The sequence below is a fragment of the Parambassis ranga genome, chromosome 13 (assembly GCF_900634625.1).
Source record: "Parambassis ranga chromosome 13, fParRan2.1, whole genome shotgun sequence".
Lineage (NCBI taxonomy): Eukaryota > Metazoa > Chordata > Actinopteri > Ambassidae > Parambassis > Parambassis ranga.
The window spans coordinates 17,005,151-17,025,917 of record NC_041033.1 but is presented as its reverse complement, the minus strand read 5'-3'; the positions used below and the strand labels follow the sequence as shown (position 1 = coordinate 17,025,917).

General features: G+C 41.1%; 3 protein-coding genes across 5 annotated transcripts; all 3 read left to right on the top strand.

Moving 5' to 3' along the window:
- The first annotated feature begins 2,501 nt into the window (after positions 1-2,501).
- LOC114444568 (ADP-ribosylation factor-like protein 14) lies at positions 2,502-3,874 on the top strand. Its single transcript, XM_028419231.1, has 2 exons — positions 2,502-2,947; positions 3,141-3,874. The coding sequence occupies exons 1-2, from the start codon at positions 2,633-2,635 to the stop codon at positions 3,447-3,449; spliced, it is 624 nt and encodes a 207-aa protein (XP_028275032.1). The 5' UTR covers positions 2,502-2,632; the 3' UTR covers positions 3,450-3,874.
- Positions 3,875-4,168: 294 nt separating this feature from the next.
- Positions 4,169-15,655, top strand: kpna4 (karyopherin alpha 4 (importin alpha 3)). The gene is made up of 17 exons (XM_028420338.1): positions 4,169-4,384; positions 6,028-6,072; positions 6,213-6,302; positions 9,626-9,655; positions 9,828-9,880; positions 10,715-10,810; positions 11,096-11,181; positions 11,502-11,588; positions 11,684-11,853; positions 11,996-12,040; positions 12,167-12,298; positions 12,436-12,564; positions 13,148-13,252; positions 13,343-13,414; positions 13,806-13,968; positions 14,055-14,149; positions 14,409-15,655. Exons 1-17 carry the CDS (start codon positions 4,316-4,318, stop codon positions 14,502-14,504), a joined length of 1,563 nt encoding a protein of 520 aa, XP_028276139.1. The 5' UTR covers positions 4,169-4,315; the 3' UTR covers positions 14,505-15,655.
- Positions 15,656-16,801: 1,146 nt separating this feature from the next.
- Positions 16,802-20,764, top strand: trim59 (tripartite motif containing 59). Of its 3 annotated transcripts, none has more exons than XM_028420339.1 (5): positions 16,802-17,198; positions 18,134-18,473; positions 18,563-18,784; positions 18,864-19,073; positions 19,212-20,764. In XM_028420339.1, the coding sequence occupies exons 1-5, from the start codon at positions 17,158-17,160 to the stop codon at positions 19,767-19,769; spliced, it is 1,371 nt and encodes a 456-aa protein (XP_028276140.1). In that variant the 5' UTR covers positions 16,802-17,157; the 3' UTR covers positions 19,770-20,764. The 3 variants fall into 3 exon arrangements, with proteins under 3 accessions (XP_028276140.1, XP_028276141.1, XP_028276142.1); XM_028420340.1 differs by having other exon boundaries at positions 17,129-17,198; positions 18,199-18,473; XM_028420341.1 differs by having other exon boundaries at positions 17,151-17,198; positions 18,159-18,473.
- The last annotated feature ends 3 nt before the right edge of the window (positions 20,765-20,767 follow it).

Here is a 20,767-nt window from a genome sequence, read left to right as displayed (position 1 = left end):
AACCATCAACATGAAATTATACATGAACAATAATATGCCTATGCTTCTGATGTTACCATTCATGTTGTACAGCAATGGAAGCAAAAACATTGTTATATCACACTTGCTGGAAAATCTCAGAAGTACGAATGGATGTTTTGTCTTGAGTTTCCCCTTTTTAACGAGTTAGGTTGTCCAGTGTTTTCACTTTATATAATTGCTGATAGTTGTGTCCTGATAAAGTCTGTAGTCTGTTTTGATGGCCAATAACCTCAAACTCTTCCTCTCTGTTCAGACCCTCCTTATCAAGGTCTGTGTAGTCTAACAATTGTTGCTTGTCAAACTAATGAAGTGGCCCTTCTAATTGAGTAAATAGAGTGAGAATTAAGTTACATCAGATTATGACTAATTATTAGTTCATAAGGTTTCATTAAAAAATAATTTAATTATGTACGGTAAGAAAGTTACAATTAATATTTAATATACACAACCCTTACATATTGACATGCTATTTCTTTATCTGAATTTATTTATACCTGGGATGTTAATATACTTAAATTGACAAATTATTGTGTCATCCTTTAATGCCACGTCCTCCAGCCTAATCCTGATCACTTTCTGCATTTTTCTGCATTAACTTATAATGTAATAAGCCTTTGAATGAGACAAGTTATTGTTGCCTTATTTTTTGAACATTTCCAGTTATACAGTCTGCTGCCAAAATTACTTCTCAGTTCTCGATGTAATGCAGTGGACCGACCACACCATGCACGACCTCAGCGTCCTACTTTGTTGTAATGGCATCATTGAAAGAGTGTCTCCAGGAGACACACAATTGTAAGATGAATGTACATACTGTCCTCATGTTAGCCCCTCGTCTGATGTTTAACACAGCACTACGCCTGATCCTGTTTTATTTTCAGAGATATAGCAGATAAAACGGTCTGTGCTTTTTTTTCAGCTCATATTCTACATTGATAATGTATGTTTCAGAATGTTTATGTGGCATTTGTACTTGTTTTTGTTGACTTTCATAAACTGTAAAAGAATTCAGAGATTTTAAAATGTAAATCACAAAGGTAACAATAAAAGGATAAATAATCATGACGTTGTCTTTATTGTTTATAGTATATACCATACCTTTATTTGTATCTGTGAGACTAGAATAGAATATACTTTATTAATTGCTGGAGATGGTTCAATACAACACAGTCAGAGCAAGAATAAAATGGAATATAGTATATTAAAAAAAATAAAAGATGAGATGAAATATATACAAACATTGCACATCAGCATAGTATTTGATACACAGATGAGTTATTGCACGTGTGTTGTATCAGGCGTGCTGGGCAGGGCCCTCCTTCTCCTTTATTCTCCCCCTCCTGCCAAAAGCAGAGCTGTAAAGTTTGATGGATCGGGGGACAATGGAGTCTCTACTGGCCACAACAGACTGGTAGAACATCCACAGGAGTTTCCTGCAGATGTTGAAGGCTCCCAGTCTTCGCAGGAAGTACAGACGGCTTTGGCCCTTCTTACAGGTGCAGGTGATCTGTCCAGTCCAGCTTGTTGTCGAGCCACAACCCGAGGTACTTGTGGTTGCCTACAATCTCCACCTCGTCGTCCCTGATGGTCACTGGGCGAGGTTGTGGGCTGGACTGGACCAGCTCCTTAGTTTTTGACGTGTTAAGCTGGAGATGGTTCATCTGACTCCAGGTGACAAAGTCACCTACATTCCTGTACTCATCCCCTCCATAATCCTTCATACACCCCACGATGGTAATAATAATCATTATCAAAAATAAGAAAACTTATTTATCTGTATGCTGTGAAGCAGCTCTGTATGTCCTGTATAATAGTTAATTAAATACATGAATATTCCTACATGATATCATGGAAATTTGAGCTTTTGCTGCATTTTTCTATTCTATTTTACTATTGTTTACTTTTCTTGTTTTAAGGTTAAAAAACATCTTCATTTGGAATCAAACAGAGATGTTTGAAAAGCTTGATCTTAGTCAATCTGTCCCACTTTTGTGACCAAAAGATTCTAATAACAGGTTTGGACCTTTACCATTATATTGAGGCAATAACATGAATGAATCATAACTCTTCCTAAAAGTCATTAAACCTAATACCTGACTGCATATAGAAAAGTCTGACAATAGTTATTATGACAGCCAGTTACATATATCTGTGTATATGTTACAGTACTTGCTGAGTGATTTCTGGAAGCTGCGACATATTGTTAGTCTAAAGATAAAACCAGAGCCAGAGTTTGGCCGTCATGTCACCACAGAGGGACATCCAGCCAGGAAGAAACACAATCTTCCCCCAAACATGGAACTTCCTGGCTGCTGGTGTGTGTTGATGACCCAGGGCAGGTGTGATGTGACTCTACTGACTGGTAACCAGAGAACTGAATGTCGCCCCCCTTAGTTGCATCGTCACTTTGGATATAAATATCTTTACTGAAAGCCACATGGGGCAAGAAGGAATCCTGCCACAACAGAGGGGAGGGGAGGGATCTGTTGGACTTCATATAGAGACCAGACACACCTAGCATGCAGATCGTTCAGAGAGTCAGTGGCTGCAGATAGCACGGTGAACAGAGATACACCAGGAGAACAAGAATATAGCTGCACTATTACAGGATATGGGTATGCACGGATCCAAGCCTCAAAAACAAGCGCAGGTCCTCATGCTGGGTCTGGATGGATCAGGAAAGACCACCATGCTCTACAAATTGAAGTACAATGAGAGCGTGATTACCGTGCCAACAGTGGGGTTCAATGTGGAGATGCTGGAGACAGACAGGAGCAGCCCAGGGCTGACGGTGTGGGATGTCGGGGGCCAGAGGAAGATGAGGCCCCACTGGAAGCATCACTACACTGACACGGCTGGACTGGTTTTTGTGGTGGACAGCTGGGACCAGAAACGCTTAGACGAGGCACGCAAGGAACTCCACCGGGTAATTAAATCAGAGAATATTTTTGAACTTTTTCATTTATATATCAGCACTTGGATGTTTGACCTCGTCCGTGCAGACAGATGTTATGCATAGACTCAGGCAGGTTTCATGTGTGTTATATGATAGTAGAAATATTCTTCTGATCACACTGTTGTAATCAAAGTGTCCCTCCCATTGTTTACTCCACTCACAGGCCCTGAGGTACGAGAATCTCAGAGGAGTCCCTCTTGTCGTCCTCGCCAACAAACAAGACCTTCCGGGAGCACTGAGCTCTGAACATCTTTGCCTGAAACTGGACCTGAGAAGAGTGTGTGAAGGCCGGGCCTGGTATGTCCAGCCCTGTTCTGCTACTACTGGTATGGGACTAGAGGAAGGTTTTAGGAGGATAGTCTATCTGATGAAAACCCCACTGAGGCAGACTCAAGAGGACATTAAAGTTAAGATGAGGTCTAAAGGCTTCAGCATCACAGCTGTGAAACAGATCTTGATCTGTGGTAGCTGAAAAATGATCACCCCTGTTTTTTGGCTTTATTCATGCAGTAGTGTAGGATTCCTCCTCAGCTGCCTGAGCAGCAGCACAGCTGAAGCATTGATGACAGGCTCATACAAACACAGAGTTGTGTATTGATCTGTGTAGTACAGGTTTTTCAGGAATCATGGGGAAGATGTGGCCATTTAACTGGAAGGATGAGGAGAGAAATCCTTGATGAGCAGCCTGGTCTTTCCTTTGCAGGGCAGTTATATTAAGATGAATTGATGTGTTCATCTCACCAACATGGAAGGAGAGAGTGTCATTTATATACAATAACTAAAACATATGCTATAAAGTAAATATGTGATGTGTACATTTTGGAAAAAATACTGTGCTAGTGCTGTTCTGGTATTGTTTTGTTTATTTGTAAAATAAAAATATCTGGAGTTATTAAAGATGTTTTATTTGATTTACATTTTAAGTTTACAAAAAAATATATATTTTTATAATTTTATTAGAAAATAATATGTGAAATGTTAAGTAGAAATATAAGAAGTAAAGAAAGTATTTCAACATTGTATTTACACTGTTTGAATGTACTCCTTTCTCCCACATTCATGTGAACATTAATCAAATATAGTGATTAAATGTGAGAGCGTTCTGCGGTGCACCCTGCAGACAGACGTTAGCAGAGAAACCAATGAGAGTGAGGGGATTTCCCCACCCTTCCTCTACGCCAGAGCGAGGCTGCCCTCCACCACCGGCATTCCCAGTATGCACCGCGGACAGAGCAGCAAAAAATAGTCCGCTAACGAAAGGCTGAGAAAAGGGAACCAGAAAAGATAGCTCACCAGCTAAACGAGTTAACTGTATTTAACGTAACCAGATCTGCTAAGATGGCTGACAACGAGAAACTGGACAACCAACGGCTGAAGAATTTCAAGAATAAGGGTCGTGATTTGGAGGTAAAAGTTACGCAGATTGGTGTCGAGGATCTCCTCTTTTCCTCGCCGCCGCCGCTCTCTCTTCACGGCCAGCCTCGACTCTCGGCTTCCTTGTGACGTCGTTTCTAATTTCCACCATCGGGAACTTTGTATTAGCAGCCCTGGCCCGGGCCTGCAAAACCCGTCGGCTTTAAACCCCTGTCCTTAGGTTATTTCTTGTGGGGTCTCGCTGGTTTCGTTACACCATGAGACCGCGTTGGTTATAAAACATGTCAGAAAAGCTAGTCAGAGTTCATCGCCGTCGCTGGGTATGCTCTGCTAGCCCGGTGCTAGCCAGGCCCACGGGGTGTATGTTAGCTTAACTGAAGCATATCACCCACCAGATCAGTTTAGGGCCGTGTGTTACTAAGCTAAAGTGTCTACTGTCTGTCCGAAATACTATACAGTTGTCATTAGTATTCTGTTTTGAAAATATGTGCAAGATTGCCAAGCTAATGTGGCGGCAGATTATTTTGAAACTGCACGTAGCTAACCTGCGTGCTAGCTAACGTTAAGCTTGCTGGTGGCTACAGTTCCACCCATCCCCCGTCTTTATAATAAAAACAATGGCGGAAACCAGTTAGCCTCTTAGCCGGCCAGTTACCTTGGTGTTAAGTCGTTGTATGTTGATATTTTTTGTTTCCTGCGTTAGTAACGTTATACATGCTTTGAACACAACGTAACGGGAACTGCTAGTTAACACAATTACATGCCTGATAGATCAAAGCTACACGCTAGCTAACGGCGGGTCCACAAGTTATCAGGTGATTTACAGTCATCTCACCGAGTCACCGTGTTAGTCATGTTTGCGTGTGTTAATATTGTTTTTACGCGGGCTTACTTGAGATGTATATATAAACAGGATATACCCATACATCCTGTTTGACAAGTCGTGTCTGCAGCGAAGAGAGGGCCTCAACACACGACCCTTCCCACCTGGAATCCTGTTAATGACTTCAATCTAGTGGTGATAAGAAAAGGGGTACCTGACAAACACCAAGTCCAGACCTCCAGTCGCTCTAAAATGTTATTAATGTACTGTAATATATGTCGCTGTCTATAATAAATTATTCCTTTAGTCCAATACAAACATCCCTGCAGCAAATATCGCCATCATTATTACTGTTTATTAAAATTTGTCTGGAATTGCTCGCAGTTTGAAGATTAGTGAAATTTGGAATATTTTGACCAGCCCATCCCATATCTTTAGAATCCATTGCAACTAAACAGCACCAGGCAACCAGGATCTCTATTAGTGCTGCAATAAATTTGGTGACTGTTTATATCTTGTGTAATTATTGTAATTTTTATGGTTAAGGCCTTGACTGAAAAAGATCGAACACTATAGTGTCTAGCTGGGGAGTACATCGGATGGCCTTGCAGTAACTGAAGCTGAGTCACGTTAAGCCAGACTTTTGCTAAGTGTGTTTGGGTGCTGTCATATGCTGAATGTGGGCCACTGACTTTATGCCTCAAGTATGAGAAACTGCTGACCAACACTGGTTGCACAAACCATGTCTTGATTATAGATGGTGCCTGGGTTTGATTGGATTTTCATGACTGATATTTTTTTTCCAAAGACATGTTTCTAGTTGTGTAATGCTGATATGCTCCTTTCTCCACAGACTATGAGAAGACAGAGGACTGAGGTAGTGGTGGAACTCAGAAAGGTAATCACATTGTACTATGAACTACAACTTACATGCAGTTTTTCACAGCATGTGCTTTAATATCCAGCCATTTCCTTGTAGTGATCGTAAAGTTCTGCAGGACTGTGTGTAAAGTGTTATGTCTGCTCCCTCTACTACAGAACAAAAGAGATGAGCACCTTCTGAAGAGGAGAAATGTGCCTCATGAGGATATCTGTGAGGACTCTGATGTTGACGGAGATTTCAGATCGGTATGGCTAATTTCTGTCACTTTAAAATCAATCTACAATATTGTTTTTTTAGGTTGTTTGCAATGGTCATTGGAGCACTGGGGGACACAGCTTTGTACAAATAGTCTCTTGTGACTGTTTTGCATAGGGTTTTTGGACATTACGTTCATCTCACTGGTTAAATACTCCAGAGGTTTAGACCTGCTGACATTTTGTCCATGTGATGTTGCCTCCTGAGCTCTGCTTATGCCAGTTAGGTGTGGTAGGAGTGAGCACAAACATTTAGTTTGTCTTGCATGTTGGTTTTTTTAATATTGCTTTTACTAAAGCTGTAATTCCTGTTTGCTATTTTCTGACTTTTATTGCACATTTTCCCTTGAATTTTTTATGAGGTGTTTTTGTAGAGTAATATTTTGCAGTGGCAAAAGAGGATAAAAATGACTTATCGTCACAATTTGCAGTGATCATACAGATGTGGTTGTAATATACACAGCAGATGTTAGCTCTTTTAGGGCATGATGAGCTGTTGCAGTGATGTATCAGATGTGACAATACACAGTACACTTCTGTTGTATCGTCACTTTTGAATCACGCACAACAGTCATGGCTGTCAGCTTGTAGTGTTCGGTGTGCTGTATTACCTGCATGTTTTAGAATAATGACACCACAGGAAAAAAGGATGTGTTGTGAGTCCCACATTCACTAAAGGTTTCAGTGGTATGGTGGCATTGCTGGATCAAAATGGCCACTCAGCAGTTCAGAGATTCAATCACTGTAACTACCTTGTGGTGTTGAGAGGGCTCACATGAAATGGGCTGCTTGGCAATATATCTACAATGACATGTTGATGTGACTCACTGCAGGACATTAGAAAAGCTTTGGTGGAAAGTGTGGAGGCCAATCTGGTTTAAATACTTGGCTCCTCGACAGGCCGTTGTGTGATGGTCTGAGTTAACGTATCAATTTTGTTAGTTAATTGAGACATTTGGTCGTCTTTTTTTTTACTCTTTAAAAATGAAAAATGTGAGCCTTATGAGGTTGTTACTTTATGCATTTTTCTGTTGTTGCTAAATCCTCCCTTCCTCTCAGTGGTGCAACTTTAAATGTAAATATAATGCATGCATGGTTGTTTTACGTTGATTTGACTTGATGTTGCAAATAGGTGCTCAGTTTAATTTTATTTATTTTAAACCTGTAGACAATTTAAGCCGACTATTGGCATTACAATGGAATTAAATCAGAATAGACAAAGAGCAAAGATCTTTTGTGTAATTGCATTTTTCAGACCTCAAAATAAAATAAGCGGTTATCAGGCCTACGTTTGTCCTCAACCTAGCACACAGCTTGTCTTTATCTTTTAAAACTGGCAAGCTCTCAACATGCTGTGGGTTTACTTTGACACTCAGTCTGTTACCGATCTAACACAGTCGGGCTCAGGAGGACGAGCATCCAACCCTTCTGTCTCTCATATGGGCGTCTCATCCAGTTCAGAGTCATTAGCTTATTGAGGGGTATTGTATTGTCATCCTTCAGGAGCAACATCATGGCATTGAGCTGCATGCAGCTCTCGGCGGTCTCATCTCATCAAATAAAGTTGCTAAGCCTCCTGTAGCACTTCTGCTACAGGAGGCTTAGCAACTTTATTTGCAGTTTTTAATATATTATATATATATTATATATTAATAATGATTTTTGCCGCATTCTGGTCTCTACAAGTGCATTTGGGTGAGAGACTATATTTTTCAGAGAGAAGGAGGGTGAACAAGTCGTTGCTACTGATGAAGGGGTGGGGAGCTAGTGTCAGAGCTGAAGGAGTAACATGAATGTTTTTCTCTCGCTTGTGTTTATTGTTTAGTGGCTGCAGAGCAGAGAGTGTTCTGGTCAAAAATGTACTTGTTACTCCTAATTCTGCAATTCTTGATATTAACCCCTAGAGACCGAAATTTAGAAGAAAGTTTTTGATCTTTTAGATGTTGTCAGTTGTCTATGATGCATAAATCTGTGATTTCTTTAACTTTTAACATTTTAGTGTGATTTTAGGGTAATGTAATATTACAACGTTGGGCCTGAAGGGTAGCAGCATGTCAGTGATATCGCTCACAAAACCAGCAAGGGTTTATTTGCAGTCATTACTTCTTATAAAACCTTATGCTACTGGTCTATATAGCTGTAAACTCATAATCACACCACAAGTAATATTATTTATGAACAATAAATCGAATTGAATCATGAATACTTAAAAGGTATTTACAAACACTAAAATCATTTACAAATCCTGAACAACTGAATGAAAACTTTTGATATTTTTTAGCGTCATTCAGTTATGATACTCCCAAAGGCAGTTCTTTTCATTACACCTGCTGCAAGGCATGTTGGTGTAGCCTTTAGCATCGTGTCTGTACTGTCCTCTATTCATTTTACAGGGAAATGTCCAGTCATGTCCTTGCATACGTCTCTTGGTGTTGATTTGTAATTTTGCCTCAGATAATATTTGGAGACATCATTAGGGATGTGGATGAAGATTCTCAGTGATCCAGGTCATTTTCATTCAAGGCCGAAGGCTCGCTTCAACCTTTTGAACATTAATAGTATTCTGACCCATTTAGATGCCCTCAGTGATGTCACACACACCATAGATGATACAGTCAACTGATGATTTTGCAGGCTAAATATTTTTAGTGCTAATTCATTATAACTAAACTTACACACAGGATTCACACATTTGTAAGAACCCACACATTCCAGAGGTCAAACAATACTGTCTGACAGACCTATTGTTCAGTCTATTATCATGCTATGAGCCCTTACACACCCACCTCCCTGAACATTATCACCTCGTTATCATGCCCCTTTCAGGAAACAGATATCTGGGCAAAGAGTCAAAACCCTCAAAACATGACCAGTACTACTTATATTATTTAAATAATGCTACAGAAACATATCAATCTTTTTTTGAGATGGATAATATATATACACTTTAATCTGACTGGAGCCTATCATTTATTCACTAATAAAAAGCATTGTTGTAAAATTACAACATGGACTTAACAAGCTCTATATCCATATAGCTACATGATCTAGGCATATCACTTATTACAGAAAATAATAGTCTTGTTTTATACAGTCACAAACACTATGGTGCTGAACTTTAAGGCTAGTTCATGGTATAAGTTCATGGCCAGATAATCGCACCAATAGAACTCATTATTGATGTTAATGTGGTTTTAAAGAGGAAAAAAAACACATTTTTATTTTTGTCAGGTTAAATGTGACGTAATAACAGTGGGCCTCTGGGGGTTATTTATATGCTGTGTGTAATGATTTTTTTTTTATTTCTTTTTCAGCAAAACACCTCTCTTAAAGCAATAGTACAAGTAAGTTGAATGCCTTTTTCCCTTATCATTAATAATTAGTTTTCTCATAAGTATCTATCATAAAAAAATCATAATAAAAAAATAAACTGAATGGAGTGTAACATTGAATTATAATTTAAAAAGAAAATTAACTCGGCACTTGGTAAATTAATGTTGTTGTTTTTCTTTGTAGAATGCCAACAGTGATAACCAGGGAGTACAGCTGAGTGCTGTTCAGGCTGCCAGGTAAGAACTAATAATTATTCATTAGTTTTTCATCTGTTTATGGGACATATCCCAGAACTTAAAGCTCTGATACATAATCATTTAAAAGCATCAGCAGTTTGTTTTTTGACACATAAAATGTATTATGTGGTCTTCTCACCAGTCCAGAAAATGCCATATTATTGTGACAAATAATGAATGAATTACCCTTGCTGGTGTTTCTTTAGACTGAAGTTTTGTTATGGTAGCTGTGTCAGTGTACATCACAATTCACATAAGGTTCACAGGTAAATGACTGAGGTTACTAAATCTGTACCAGTACTTTGTCTGAAAGTAATTAAAATTAGTGGCCTTGTGCAAAATAGAGTTTCAGTGTTGCAATTTCAGGGACTGAATGTTTTTCCAGCTTTGTTGGACAGCTGTGATTTAGAGTAAGTCAGCCCTGTCTAATTAATAGACTGTTGTAATGGCACTGCAGCAGAGCTGTGCAGCCTTCTAGACCTCATGTGTTACAACATAGCTGAATGCTAGGAAATGTCTTTCTGGAATGTTTACTTGTTTTCACTGAGGTATTTTCTGTTGCTTTATAATTTACCTGTCATAATGTCAGTGTCCCATCACCTTCTCTGTGATTGACTTACATTGTCTAGACACTTAACATTCTTCAGCCATTCAGCCAAGTCTTATGCTATTTATCTTATTTGCACGGTGGCATACAGGTGAGCACACTCCTACCAGCAGATAGAGTGTGTGTTGTTTTCACATTTATTTGCTATGCTACTCTACAAGAACTGTAGACCTTGGGAAAACACAAGTGTGTGTGTAATGGTGTTTTGTTTCCTCTTTGCTTTTTAGGAAGTTGTTGTCCAGTGACCGCAATCCTCCCATAGATGACCTGATTCAGTCTGGGATCCTTCCTATTCTGGTCCAGTGCCTGGACAGAGATGACAAGTAGGCAGCTCAAATCTGTTTGTCTGTATTTACAAGTGAATCGTGCCTTTTAATGTGTAATAATTATAGTACAAGTTGGCCCTTTTCCCCCGATCATGTTCAGTTTGTGTACACATCAAAGTTATGCTAATGAAGGAGCAAGGTTTAGCCCGGCCTACTTCTGAACAGTGCTGCAGTTATGTAAATGTGTTCCACTTTTCACCTTCCAGGAATGGCAAGAACATAAATGACTCATCAGCATGCTCTTACTGTACCTCTCACATGAACGTCTCCCCTTTTCTGCAGCCCATCTCTTCAGTTTGAGGCAGCCTGGGCACTAACAAACATAGCGTCGGGTACTTCTGATCAGACCCAAGCTGTGGTCAAGTACAGTGAGTGTCACATTATATTAATTTATTTGGGAATTTTTTTTGGTGGGATAAATCTTTTAATATTAAGAGTTGATGACTTTTCATAAGAGTTTTAGTTTTTATATTTTTTTTCTGTTGCTCTCTTCCTTTTGATTTTTGTTTGTCACATCGATTGATGACCTACATTCAGAGTTTGTAATCGATCACACTAAATGGCAGCACTTACATAAAGCTGGAACACAGCTGTGATAATGTGGGCTAAACTGCAGAGATACCTTAGTTTCTTATAGTCTTCCTTCACTTGGTCATTACATCTGCATTATTTTTTTTCCCTTCTGTAGATGCGGTGCCACTGTTTCTGAGGCTGCTGCGCTCCCCTCACCAGAATGTGTGTGAACAGGCCGTGTGGGCCCTAGGCAACATCATAGGTAAGTTGCTGTTGGCACATACACAACTTCATTTTGAAAAAAATTCATTCAGTTTACAGATGATATCATATGTGATCCGTGTGTGTTCTCTCCAGGCGATGGGCCTCAGTGCAGAGACTATGTGATTGGCTTGGGTGTGGTCACACCCCTGCTCTCATTCATCTGTCCCTCCATCCCCATCACCTTTCTCCGCAATGTCACCTGGGTCATGGTCAACCTTTGCCGCCACAAGGACCCTCCACCACCCATGGAGACAATTCTGGAGGTGCGTTTGAATGCAAGATCAATGTTATTTTAAAAAGGCACTGTTTTTGTGTTTATAATGTCACAGAGGGATTACTTTTGTTTTCATTATCACTTCTTCTTATTATCTCACTTATTGATTTGTATTTTTTTACATTTGTCAGATCCTGCCAGCTCTCTGCTTGCTGATCCACCACACCGATGTCAGTGTAAGTGTACAGTAGAGAGGATTTTAAGCAGGCTGTGCTGCCTTTGGTCTGCCTCATATAAGTATAACTGTATTCGCTCTGACCTCTGTCTGTATATAAATGTGCATCTTTTTTTTCTTCCATCAGATCTTGGTGGACACAGTGTGGGCTCTGTCCTACCTGACAGATGCTGGGAATGAGCAGATCCAAATGGTCATTGACTCTGGCATTGTCCCAGATCTGGTACCTCTGCTCAGTCACCAGGAAGTCAAAGTTCAGGTATGAAGAGGAAGTGAACACTGTAGATATTAATTCAGTCAATTAATCAAACTATCCAACAATGTTTCATGTTTGCTGTGCTACAACAGCCATATTTGAGTATGTGTATTTGTGTTTTCATTCCTCTCCATATTCAGACTGCCGCCCTGAGGGCTGTTGGGAACATAGTGACCGGCACAGATGAACAGACACAGGTTGTGCTGAACTGCAAGGCCCTCAGCCACTTCCCTGCACTCCTCACCCACCCGAAGGAGAAAATCAACAAGGTAACGTTCTCCAACCTTTTCCTGGACAAACACACACAGATTGATATCCAACTGTGATATTAGTTTTCTGGAAGTGATGAAATCAGAGACTTGGTGCTAGAGTGAATGCTGTGTGAAAGGTAATAGATGAGACTGATAGCTATTGGTAGGAACTGACAACGTGAAGATGGTGAAGACGACGACGACGAGGACATCAACAACTGGTTACTTAGTTAGTGACAAGTTTGTCTTAAGTCTGTGCGCTTGTGACTGTGTGTGTGATACTTTGGGAAGGTGGAGAAAAGGGTGCTGAAATGTCTCTGCTGATATTAGAGTGCATCTGAGACCAGTCATGTAAAAACGAGGCCTCTCTTGTGACTGGACGATGATTAGAGCCTCAAAGTCACCCTCTCCCCACCCATAGCATCCTGTCTCGACCAGAGGTCAAACTTTTGGGTGGGCCTTTGGATTCTGATCCAGATCGGACACAAAAATAGATTTAATTGTTTTAGGACTTTAGTTTCTTTACTTGGACTAAAAAACTGACAATAGTTCACCTCTGCACTAGATACTTATTTTTGCATTTGTGCTTTTTGTCCTGTAGGAGGCAGTGTGGTTCCTGTCCAACATCACAGCAGGTAACCAGCAACAGGTGCAGGCTGTCATTGATGCCAAGCTAGTCCCCATGATCATTCACTTGCTTGACAAGGTTTGTATCTATTTCAACAAGATTGTATTTTATTATTTTTGCAAAACATGGAAACTGTGTAATGCTTACGTGAATGCATTTTTTTGTTAGGGTGACTTTGGCACTCAGAAGGAAGCAGCCTGGGCCATCAGTAACCTGACAATAAGTGGGAGGAAAGATCAGGTAAGAACTGTGTCTGCTGCAGGCATTACACAGATGTTTGACTTAGTACGAGGGGACCCCTCATTTTACCCGTTTGAAACTCAAAAGCTCAAAAGCACATGTGAATTGTACCTCTAGCCAGTCCTTTGCCGTTTGCAGAAGCATAGGCCTTTATATTGCGATGATATCTGCTCACAGGGACAAAGCCTAGAAAACTGGGTGAGCACCAGAGCGTTCAATCTGTAGAAACATAATCAGTTGATATCCTTTATTTTTATCAACCAAAGGAGGAACTATTTTAATAATTGGTGACTGAAAATCTCAGATTTAAAACAGGAAAAAATGACACTGAGCCAAGTAATCCATTCTTTTCTAATATGTCAGACTATTGCTCTATCTATGTTGTCTGCAGGTCGCACACCTTATTGAGCAGCAGGTGATCCCTCCATTCTGCAACCTGCTCACAGTGAAGGATGCTCAGGTTGTGCAGGTCGTTCTCGATGGCCTCAGCAATATCCTCAAGATGGCCGACGATGAGGCTGAGACTATTGCTAATCTCATTGAGGAATATGGAGGTAGGTTCTGCTGTTAACAGTCGTATGACATCTGTCTTTACTTATTGGTGTTGATGGTTAATGTGTGATCACATTCTGTCCCACAGGATTGGAAAAGATAGAACAGCTGCAAAATCATGAAAATGAAGATATCTACAAGTTGGCGTACGAAATTATTGATCAGTTCTTCTCATCTGATGATGTAAGTTCACACATCTGTATATATACCACATAACATACAACACATGCATTCTATAGAGCAATCCTGTATCATACAGTGCATCACCACTGCAATGTTTTTGCCACAGCTGTACCCACTAAGTCACAAAGTCATGATGTTCATAAGGAATCGTGTTTTGTTCTGCATTGGCTGACTCATGTCTTAATCAGCACTCTTGTTTGATCGATTGCCTCGTGTAACTGCACATTGTTAATGTTGGCTTGCTTTGCCTGTCATTCAGATTGATGAAGACACCAGCCTGGTCCCAGAAGCCATCCAGGGCGGAACTTATGGCTTTAACTCAGCCAACGTGCCAGCCGAGGGATTCCAGTTCTAGACGGCATCTGGGGTATTCTGGAGTTTTGTTCACGATGCAGCACTCTGTTCAACATTTAAAAAAATTAGGAGAGAAAGAGCGAGAGAGAGCGAGTGTGAGAAATTTGATCCATTGTGCTTGGCTCGTGGGATCCATGGCTGCATCTTATCTGAGAGAAAATATGTGGATTTCATTTGGCATTCCAGGGGAACCAGCCCAAATGAAGTTTGAGATGGCGAGTGGGTGCGAGTGAGAATGAGTGGCTACATATTGCAAAAAAGCAAAACATCTACATCGACTGCGTTGAGAGACGTGCCGACATAACTTCTGTGTTATTGGAGCTGTCGTCTTTGGAAACTACTTCAAATGACAACAAAAAAAACTCGATGTCTGCCCAGGGAGAACCATGGACTTTCAAAAATAAGAAATCAAACGATCTTGAAATAACACAACAAAATGCAGAAATGAACATAACTGATAATGAACTGAGATGAACCACAAACCATCACAATTCTGCGGTCCTCCGACTAAAGAGGGCGCCACCCTCGATGTGCCCCTCCCCCAATCGGCCACGCTATCAGACATGTGTGTGAATGGACCCATTGTGTATGAATGTCTGGACTCAGTGCTGAGGAGCCAGGTTCATCTCCTCCAACAAGACGCCCCGATCGGGGTACCATCCTCTCCCCCTGGTGGGCGGGGCCAGGAGTCCGGCTGCGTGTGCCGCATGTGCGAGAGAATGGACGGATGAGTTGTGTGTGCTTGGCTGCGTGCGTGACTGGGAGTGTGCAAGACTGAGTGAGAACGCATGCAGAGACGGGAAAAGATACAAATACACCATCTGAAGAGAAACAAAAATTGAGAAACGCAACAATGAGTTTAGCAAAGGTTTCAGGAATGAAATTCTGCCTTTGAAAGAGGCTGATCCTCAAATCCCAGAAAGGAAGAACTTTGAAAAAAGAAAAAAAAAAAGTCGTCATCACTCAGATTCTTTTTGTTTTGAATTATTGTTAAGTTAGTATTAATTGACACTGGACAATGTTCTTGGCAGGTGTGGAGCTGCGTTGTATTAAGATGCATTTGGTGGCTTTTGGGCTTTTCTTTTTGCCTCCAGTGTGTTCCTTTTTTATCATTTTTTTTTCTTTAAATTTTACTTTGAGCTTTTAGTTTCATTGCTTCTGTAAAGGTGATTGACGATCATATACCATCCTCACAAGATTCCTAACCTACACGCCAGACATGGGCTTTATGCTGTGACACCATCGCTATAATCAAATGACCTGTTCCCCCCCCTCTGGTACTTCATCATTTCTTTTTTTCAATTTACAGCAAAATCACTGCTTCGCAGTATTGTTGCCATAGCGCTGATTATTACCAAGGGAGAAGAGAACAATGGCCATTTCACGTAGGATTGTGAATCATAACCTTTGCATGTACTAAATTATAGCACAGTTATTTTTAGGGTATTTTAGTTTCCTTAGGCTGTGGATACAGTGTAATTTTCATTTTAAGTAAAACTGTGCTTAAATGTTACATGTTCCCCCTTTACCTTACTCCTCACTAGTGTCTGATTTGCTAAATAATCTGTATGGTTTTGCACATGTTCTGCAAAGTGAGGCCAGAAGTCTTTCTGAAGGTGTGTTGGTGGGTTTTTTAAGTTTAGACCCTCCAGCAGCCTCTAACAATATGCATCATTCTACCACAATCTTTGTTGTCTTTCTAAAGTAATCCGATGATGCTTTTTAGTGATTCATGAGGAAAAAATAACTTTATTTCGGAAGCAGCAGTAAAGAATCTGCTATTGTATCTCAGCTAAGACTAAGAGGGGATTTAACATCTCCTCTCTCAAGGTCAAAGGGTGTCCCCCACACATCAGACTGGAGATGTACTAAGTGGGTTTTCCTGAAGAATAAATAAACCCATGAACAAGTTTGCTGTAACTTTAGTACCTTAGCCCCAAACCTCTCTTTCCTCTTCTACCAGCTAGGTGTAAAAGCTTACCCTCTATCATTTTTGTGTTAACTTCAAACACTGTAGTAATGATTACATATTGTGCTCACAAACCTTCTGTTGAATATAGGGGTATTTTATTTGCAGCACTCCTTGTTAGCAAATGTGGTTTCAAATCTAAAATTATGACATGGAAGGAAAAAAATGCTGGTTTGCCTAAAACCTTTATGGAGGTAGGCTACAGAATAGGTTGTCTTCGAGAAAATAAATAGTGAAACCCAACTCTAGAGGCTGCGTGTGTGTGTGTGTGTTCTGTTGTGGAAAAGTGTTGCGTTGTTTCCTGTTTTGCCTGTTTTTTTTTAACCGTGTAAACACAAACGCTGCAATTTCCTCGAACGCACCAGTCTGTGTTCAAATCGAGAAAAAGCAGAACCTGATTGGATGTTTGTCCGCATGCGTAGTCTGGAAAATAACAATGGTGCTTTAATGTACTGTTGGAAAACGTACTGTTTTGTCACGAGTCAAATCCGCATTTGTTTTCCAAACATTAATAGTAATTGAAATTAGCTAAAATAGCTTGAGTTTAATAGCAGAAATACAAATACAGCGAAACAAATAGTATAGAAACCAGCACACTGTCGTACTTCTGTATTTCTTCTCGTTGCCGATTAGGCAGGTGCTATTTACCAAGTGCACCTGAAAGCAGCACGAGAAGGAACAGGAAATGAGGGCAGTGTTTTGGACAGACTTTGTCCTGAGCAGACGGTAAGTTTTAGGAAGAATATTTCTCGCCTAAAACATCCGTTTAAATGTTTAACTTACCGAGACTTAGAATTAATACAAGAATCCCCCAAATGACGACAAATACACAGTTCGATGAGGAGGAGACCGTTATTACGGCTGATGTGGCTAACGTACTTTTGGCGTTAAAGGGTGTCGGTTTGGTCAAAAACCATCAGTTTAAATATGAATTGTTTGAACCATTTCTGCTCGAAATGTCATCGAAGTTACCCACTTTAATTCGGAGTTTTATTTTTGTTAACGTGAGAGTAAAATAAGTACGACAAGCTTGACCGGGTTGTTTTGGTTAGAACTTTTACGCCTGGCTAACTTAAGTTAAGTAAGAGTTATAACTTTACTAAAACACAGACTTTAGCTGTAAGGCACTGTTGATTTTAAATGTTTCTGCACAGATGTAGTTACAGTTGGCTACTTCTTTAAGTAACGTGATGATAATCATCACCAGTCGGGCTGTAGCTGCACACCTGTTACCTGTTTGAATCTGGGCGCCAAATGTGCTGCAGTCTATACATGGATCAGGTTTTGGGGACGGTTACAGAGCAGAACAGCCTGTCCCGACCCGCAAACCGTGTGTGTATGTTGGGACAGGGTGGGTGCTGGCACAGGGCCTCCTATTGTCACTGTGGTGCTGGCTGTAACTAAAGGAGACAATCCACACACACACTGATCCGGTAATAGGAGCTGAGCCGGGTTTTGGCTGTGCTCTTGTTTTTCAGTGCAAGGTCTGCTCTGTCAAACATGCTGGTTAGACTGCAGTACTCTGTTGATCCTCTTACATTCTGTTCAAAGAGGGCACAAAACCAATAGGCTGCCACATAATCATTAGTTTTAGTGCCCATAACAGTCTCCTCCTTATATTTCAATATGAATCGATTCATACAGTATCCTTGGTCTGTTAGTAAGTTACAGGGTTTTACTGAACAGGTGCATCACATAGCTTCTCATCCATCCTGCTGTCCCTCAGTCCTGAGCCTGCTTTCCATCATGGACAGCCTAGAAGAGGACCTGACGTGTTCGGTGTGCTACTCCCTGTTCTCTGATCCTCGAGTCCTGCCGTGCTCACACACCTTCTGTAAGACCTGCCTGGACAACTTGCTTCAGGTGTCTACCAACTACTCCATCTGGCGCCCGCTCCGCCTGCCATTAAAATGCCCCAACTGTCGCAGCGTGGTGGAGCTGCCCCCAGCAGGCGTAGACGCCCTGCCTACCAACGTCTCTCTGCGGGCCATCGTGGAGAAAGTAGGAGGAAATGACTTTGTGTTGCAGTGAAAATATTCTCTATTCACTCAGCTTCTTCACTTTGTGTTTATGTGTCTTCGCTGTCTCAGTTCCAGAGTGAAAGTGAGCCAAGACCACCATCCTGTCAGGAGCACAACAGACAGCCTCTGAACATGTACTGTGTCCAGGATCGCCAGCTGATCTGTGGGTTGTGTCTGACAGTTGGGCTGCACCAGGGTCATCTCATAGACGACCTACAGGCAGCTTTCATTAGAGAAAAATCAACTCCATCACTGTTGTTGGCCAGATTGTCTGAACAGAGATGGGCCCAGGTAGGGACTGCTCACAGTATCCAGAGTTTGACTAAATATATAGCGATAAAAGCATCTTGTACCCCCCCCTTTCTGTTAGGTGTGTGAGCTGGGAGAGCAGCTGGAGCAGGAGAAAGCCCGCTGTGAGGGTCTGGTGAGGCAGGACCGACAGGACGTCAATCAGTTTTTCCAAACGCTCGAGGCACTGCTCGCCAGAAAGAGACAGGCCTACCTGGATGCTCTAGATAAAGCTGGTGCAGAGGTGTCGCAGGCTTACGACCCCCTCATCCACAGAGTGAAGGAGCTGCAGGTGCGTAGATTCTTTAAATCAGAATCAGAATCAGAATCAGAAATACTTTATTGATCCCCGGGGGGAAATTGTTTTCGTTTCGACGGGTGATGGTTCATTTTTATTGCCACATCTTAATTGTATTATTGTTTTCTGCAGGAAGAACAGTTGGATCTGGTGTCCATGGGTTCATCTGTAGAGGAGGAAGATTCTCCCCTGCTCTTCTTGGAGAAGGTGCATTTGTTCCGAGAGAGGGTGGAGGAGTTCATCAAAATTCCTCTGCCCTCTGTTATAAACCTGTCTGTCACCCCCCGAGCAGCAGAGTACCTCCAGCAGCACTGGCCTGCCGTGACCATCGGGAGTCTGGAGGAGGCCCCTGTTCCTAAGGTGTGCTGCTGTGCGAGATGTGGTGGCGGTGGGGGGTCTGGAGTTGAAGGACTTTCTGCAGACAGAAGAGTCCAGGAGTCACAGTTGAAGACTGCGATGCTGCTGGGGCTGCTGTCTGTGCTGCTGGCCCTCTGGATGATCCCAGGAAAGGAATGGTTAGAATTCTTTGCCTTACCTTCATACACTGAACTCATCACATGTGTCTGGGACAAGGCAGGGTCAGCATATACAGCGATGGAGGCTGCCATTGCAGAATGGAGTGCGCAGCTCTCCTCGGTGGGCAATAGAGTCCTCCAGCAGCTGGTTGCCTTATTTAAAACTTCTTGTTGATTAAAGCCAAACTAAAACTGAATGAAACTCACATTTATTTCTTCATAGTGAAAGAAAAAAAAATCCTAGAAAGACTCTTCAAATGTAGTTAATATCAGTTTCTGGAAAATTGTATCCTTTATTACATGTTAGGTATTGATGTCTATGTGAGGTTGGAGTTTTACCCTTTAGTAATGTCAGACCAGGTGAAGACCTGAGATATGAAAAATACTGTTACAGCCTTTAATAGGCGTTAGTGCTACCTTTATTTTTTTTTTTAACATGCTATAGGTGTTTGTATTATTAAGTATCACTCCCCTACATAATCCAAAGTCAAACTACCTATACTTCATATACTTCAGTTGGTGTATAGAGCCTATTTTTTCACCCTTCCCTTCATGCCATGGAGTATTTCTATAGCTTTCCTGCTGTCATAGCACAACTATCTTACAAAACACTGTTTATGGTGTCTGTAGCAGTATGGGAATATTAGAGCCTGTTAAGTGGAACCAGACACAGTGGACCTGACTTAAAGCCTCTGCAGATCATGTTGCTCCTTTGCAGTGCCTATACCTCACCCCACTTAATAGCTTTCTGGTAATTCCACTAGGACCAATATCCTTTGGACAGCGCTCGCATTCTACTAAAATGGTGCACTGATTTATTGCTCTTTTTCAGCATTGTTACAGCCTTGAATGTCAAGTAAATACTAACACACCAAGCTGAATGAAAGGTAACATACATTATGTTAAACAGACATATTGGTGGTAGTTGTGTTTTTACAAACTGCTCAAGTAATAAATGAGATGTTTTTTGTAGCATTCGCGATAATCACAAATACTGTATGGAGGCACGAGGCACAGCAGTTCATGTAGCTGTATGTCTAAGCTCATTAACTTATGCATGCCACAATTGTCTTTGCAGTGTGAAATGTGGTGTCTGAGGCCGTCTCATGACCTTAGAGCAGAATGTTACCAGTGTGCACACATATATAAGTATTAAATATTTTAAATCTCCTT

What these genes read in the sequence shown, in the direction of transcription:
- LOC114444568 (XM_028419231.1), top strand. Translation starts at nt 2,633, where the DNA reads ATGGGTATGCACGGATCCAAGCCTCAAAAACAAGCGCAGGTCCTCATG. An exon ending in CACGCAAGGAACTCCACCGG is followed by an intron (nt 2,948 to 3,140) that starts GTAATTAAATCA and finishes CTCCACTCACAG; the next exon opens with GCCCTGAGGTACGAGAATCT.
- kpna4 (XM_028420338.1), top strand. Translation starts at nt 4,316, where the DNA reads ATGGCTGACAACGAGAAACTGGACAACCAACGGCTGAAGAATTTCAAG. An exon ending in CTCTTAAAGCAATAGTACAA is followed by an intron (nt 9,656 to 9,827) that starts GTAAGTTGAATG and finishes TTTTCTTTGTAG; the next exon opens with AATGCCAACAGTGATAACCA. An exon ending in TAAGTGGGAGGAAAGATCAG is followed by an intron (nt 13,415 to 13,805) that starts GTAAGAACTGTG and finishes TGTTGTCTGCAG; the next exon opens with GTCGCACACCTTATTGAGCA.
- trim59 (XM_028420339.1), top strand. Translation starts at nt 17,158, where the DNA reads ATGAGGGCAGTGTTTTGGACAGACTTTGTCCTGAGCAGACG. An exon ending in GACTTTGTCCTGAGCAGACG is followed by an intron (nt 17,199 to 18,133) that starts GTAAGTTTTAGG and finishes TTGGTCTGTTAG; the next exon opens with TAAGTTACAGGGTTTTACTG. An exon ending in TGCGGGCCATCGTGGAGAAA is followed by an intron (nt 18,474 to 18,562) that starts GTAGGAGGAAAT and finishes TCGCTGTCTCAG; the next exon opens with TTCCAGAGTGAAAGTGAGCC.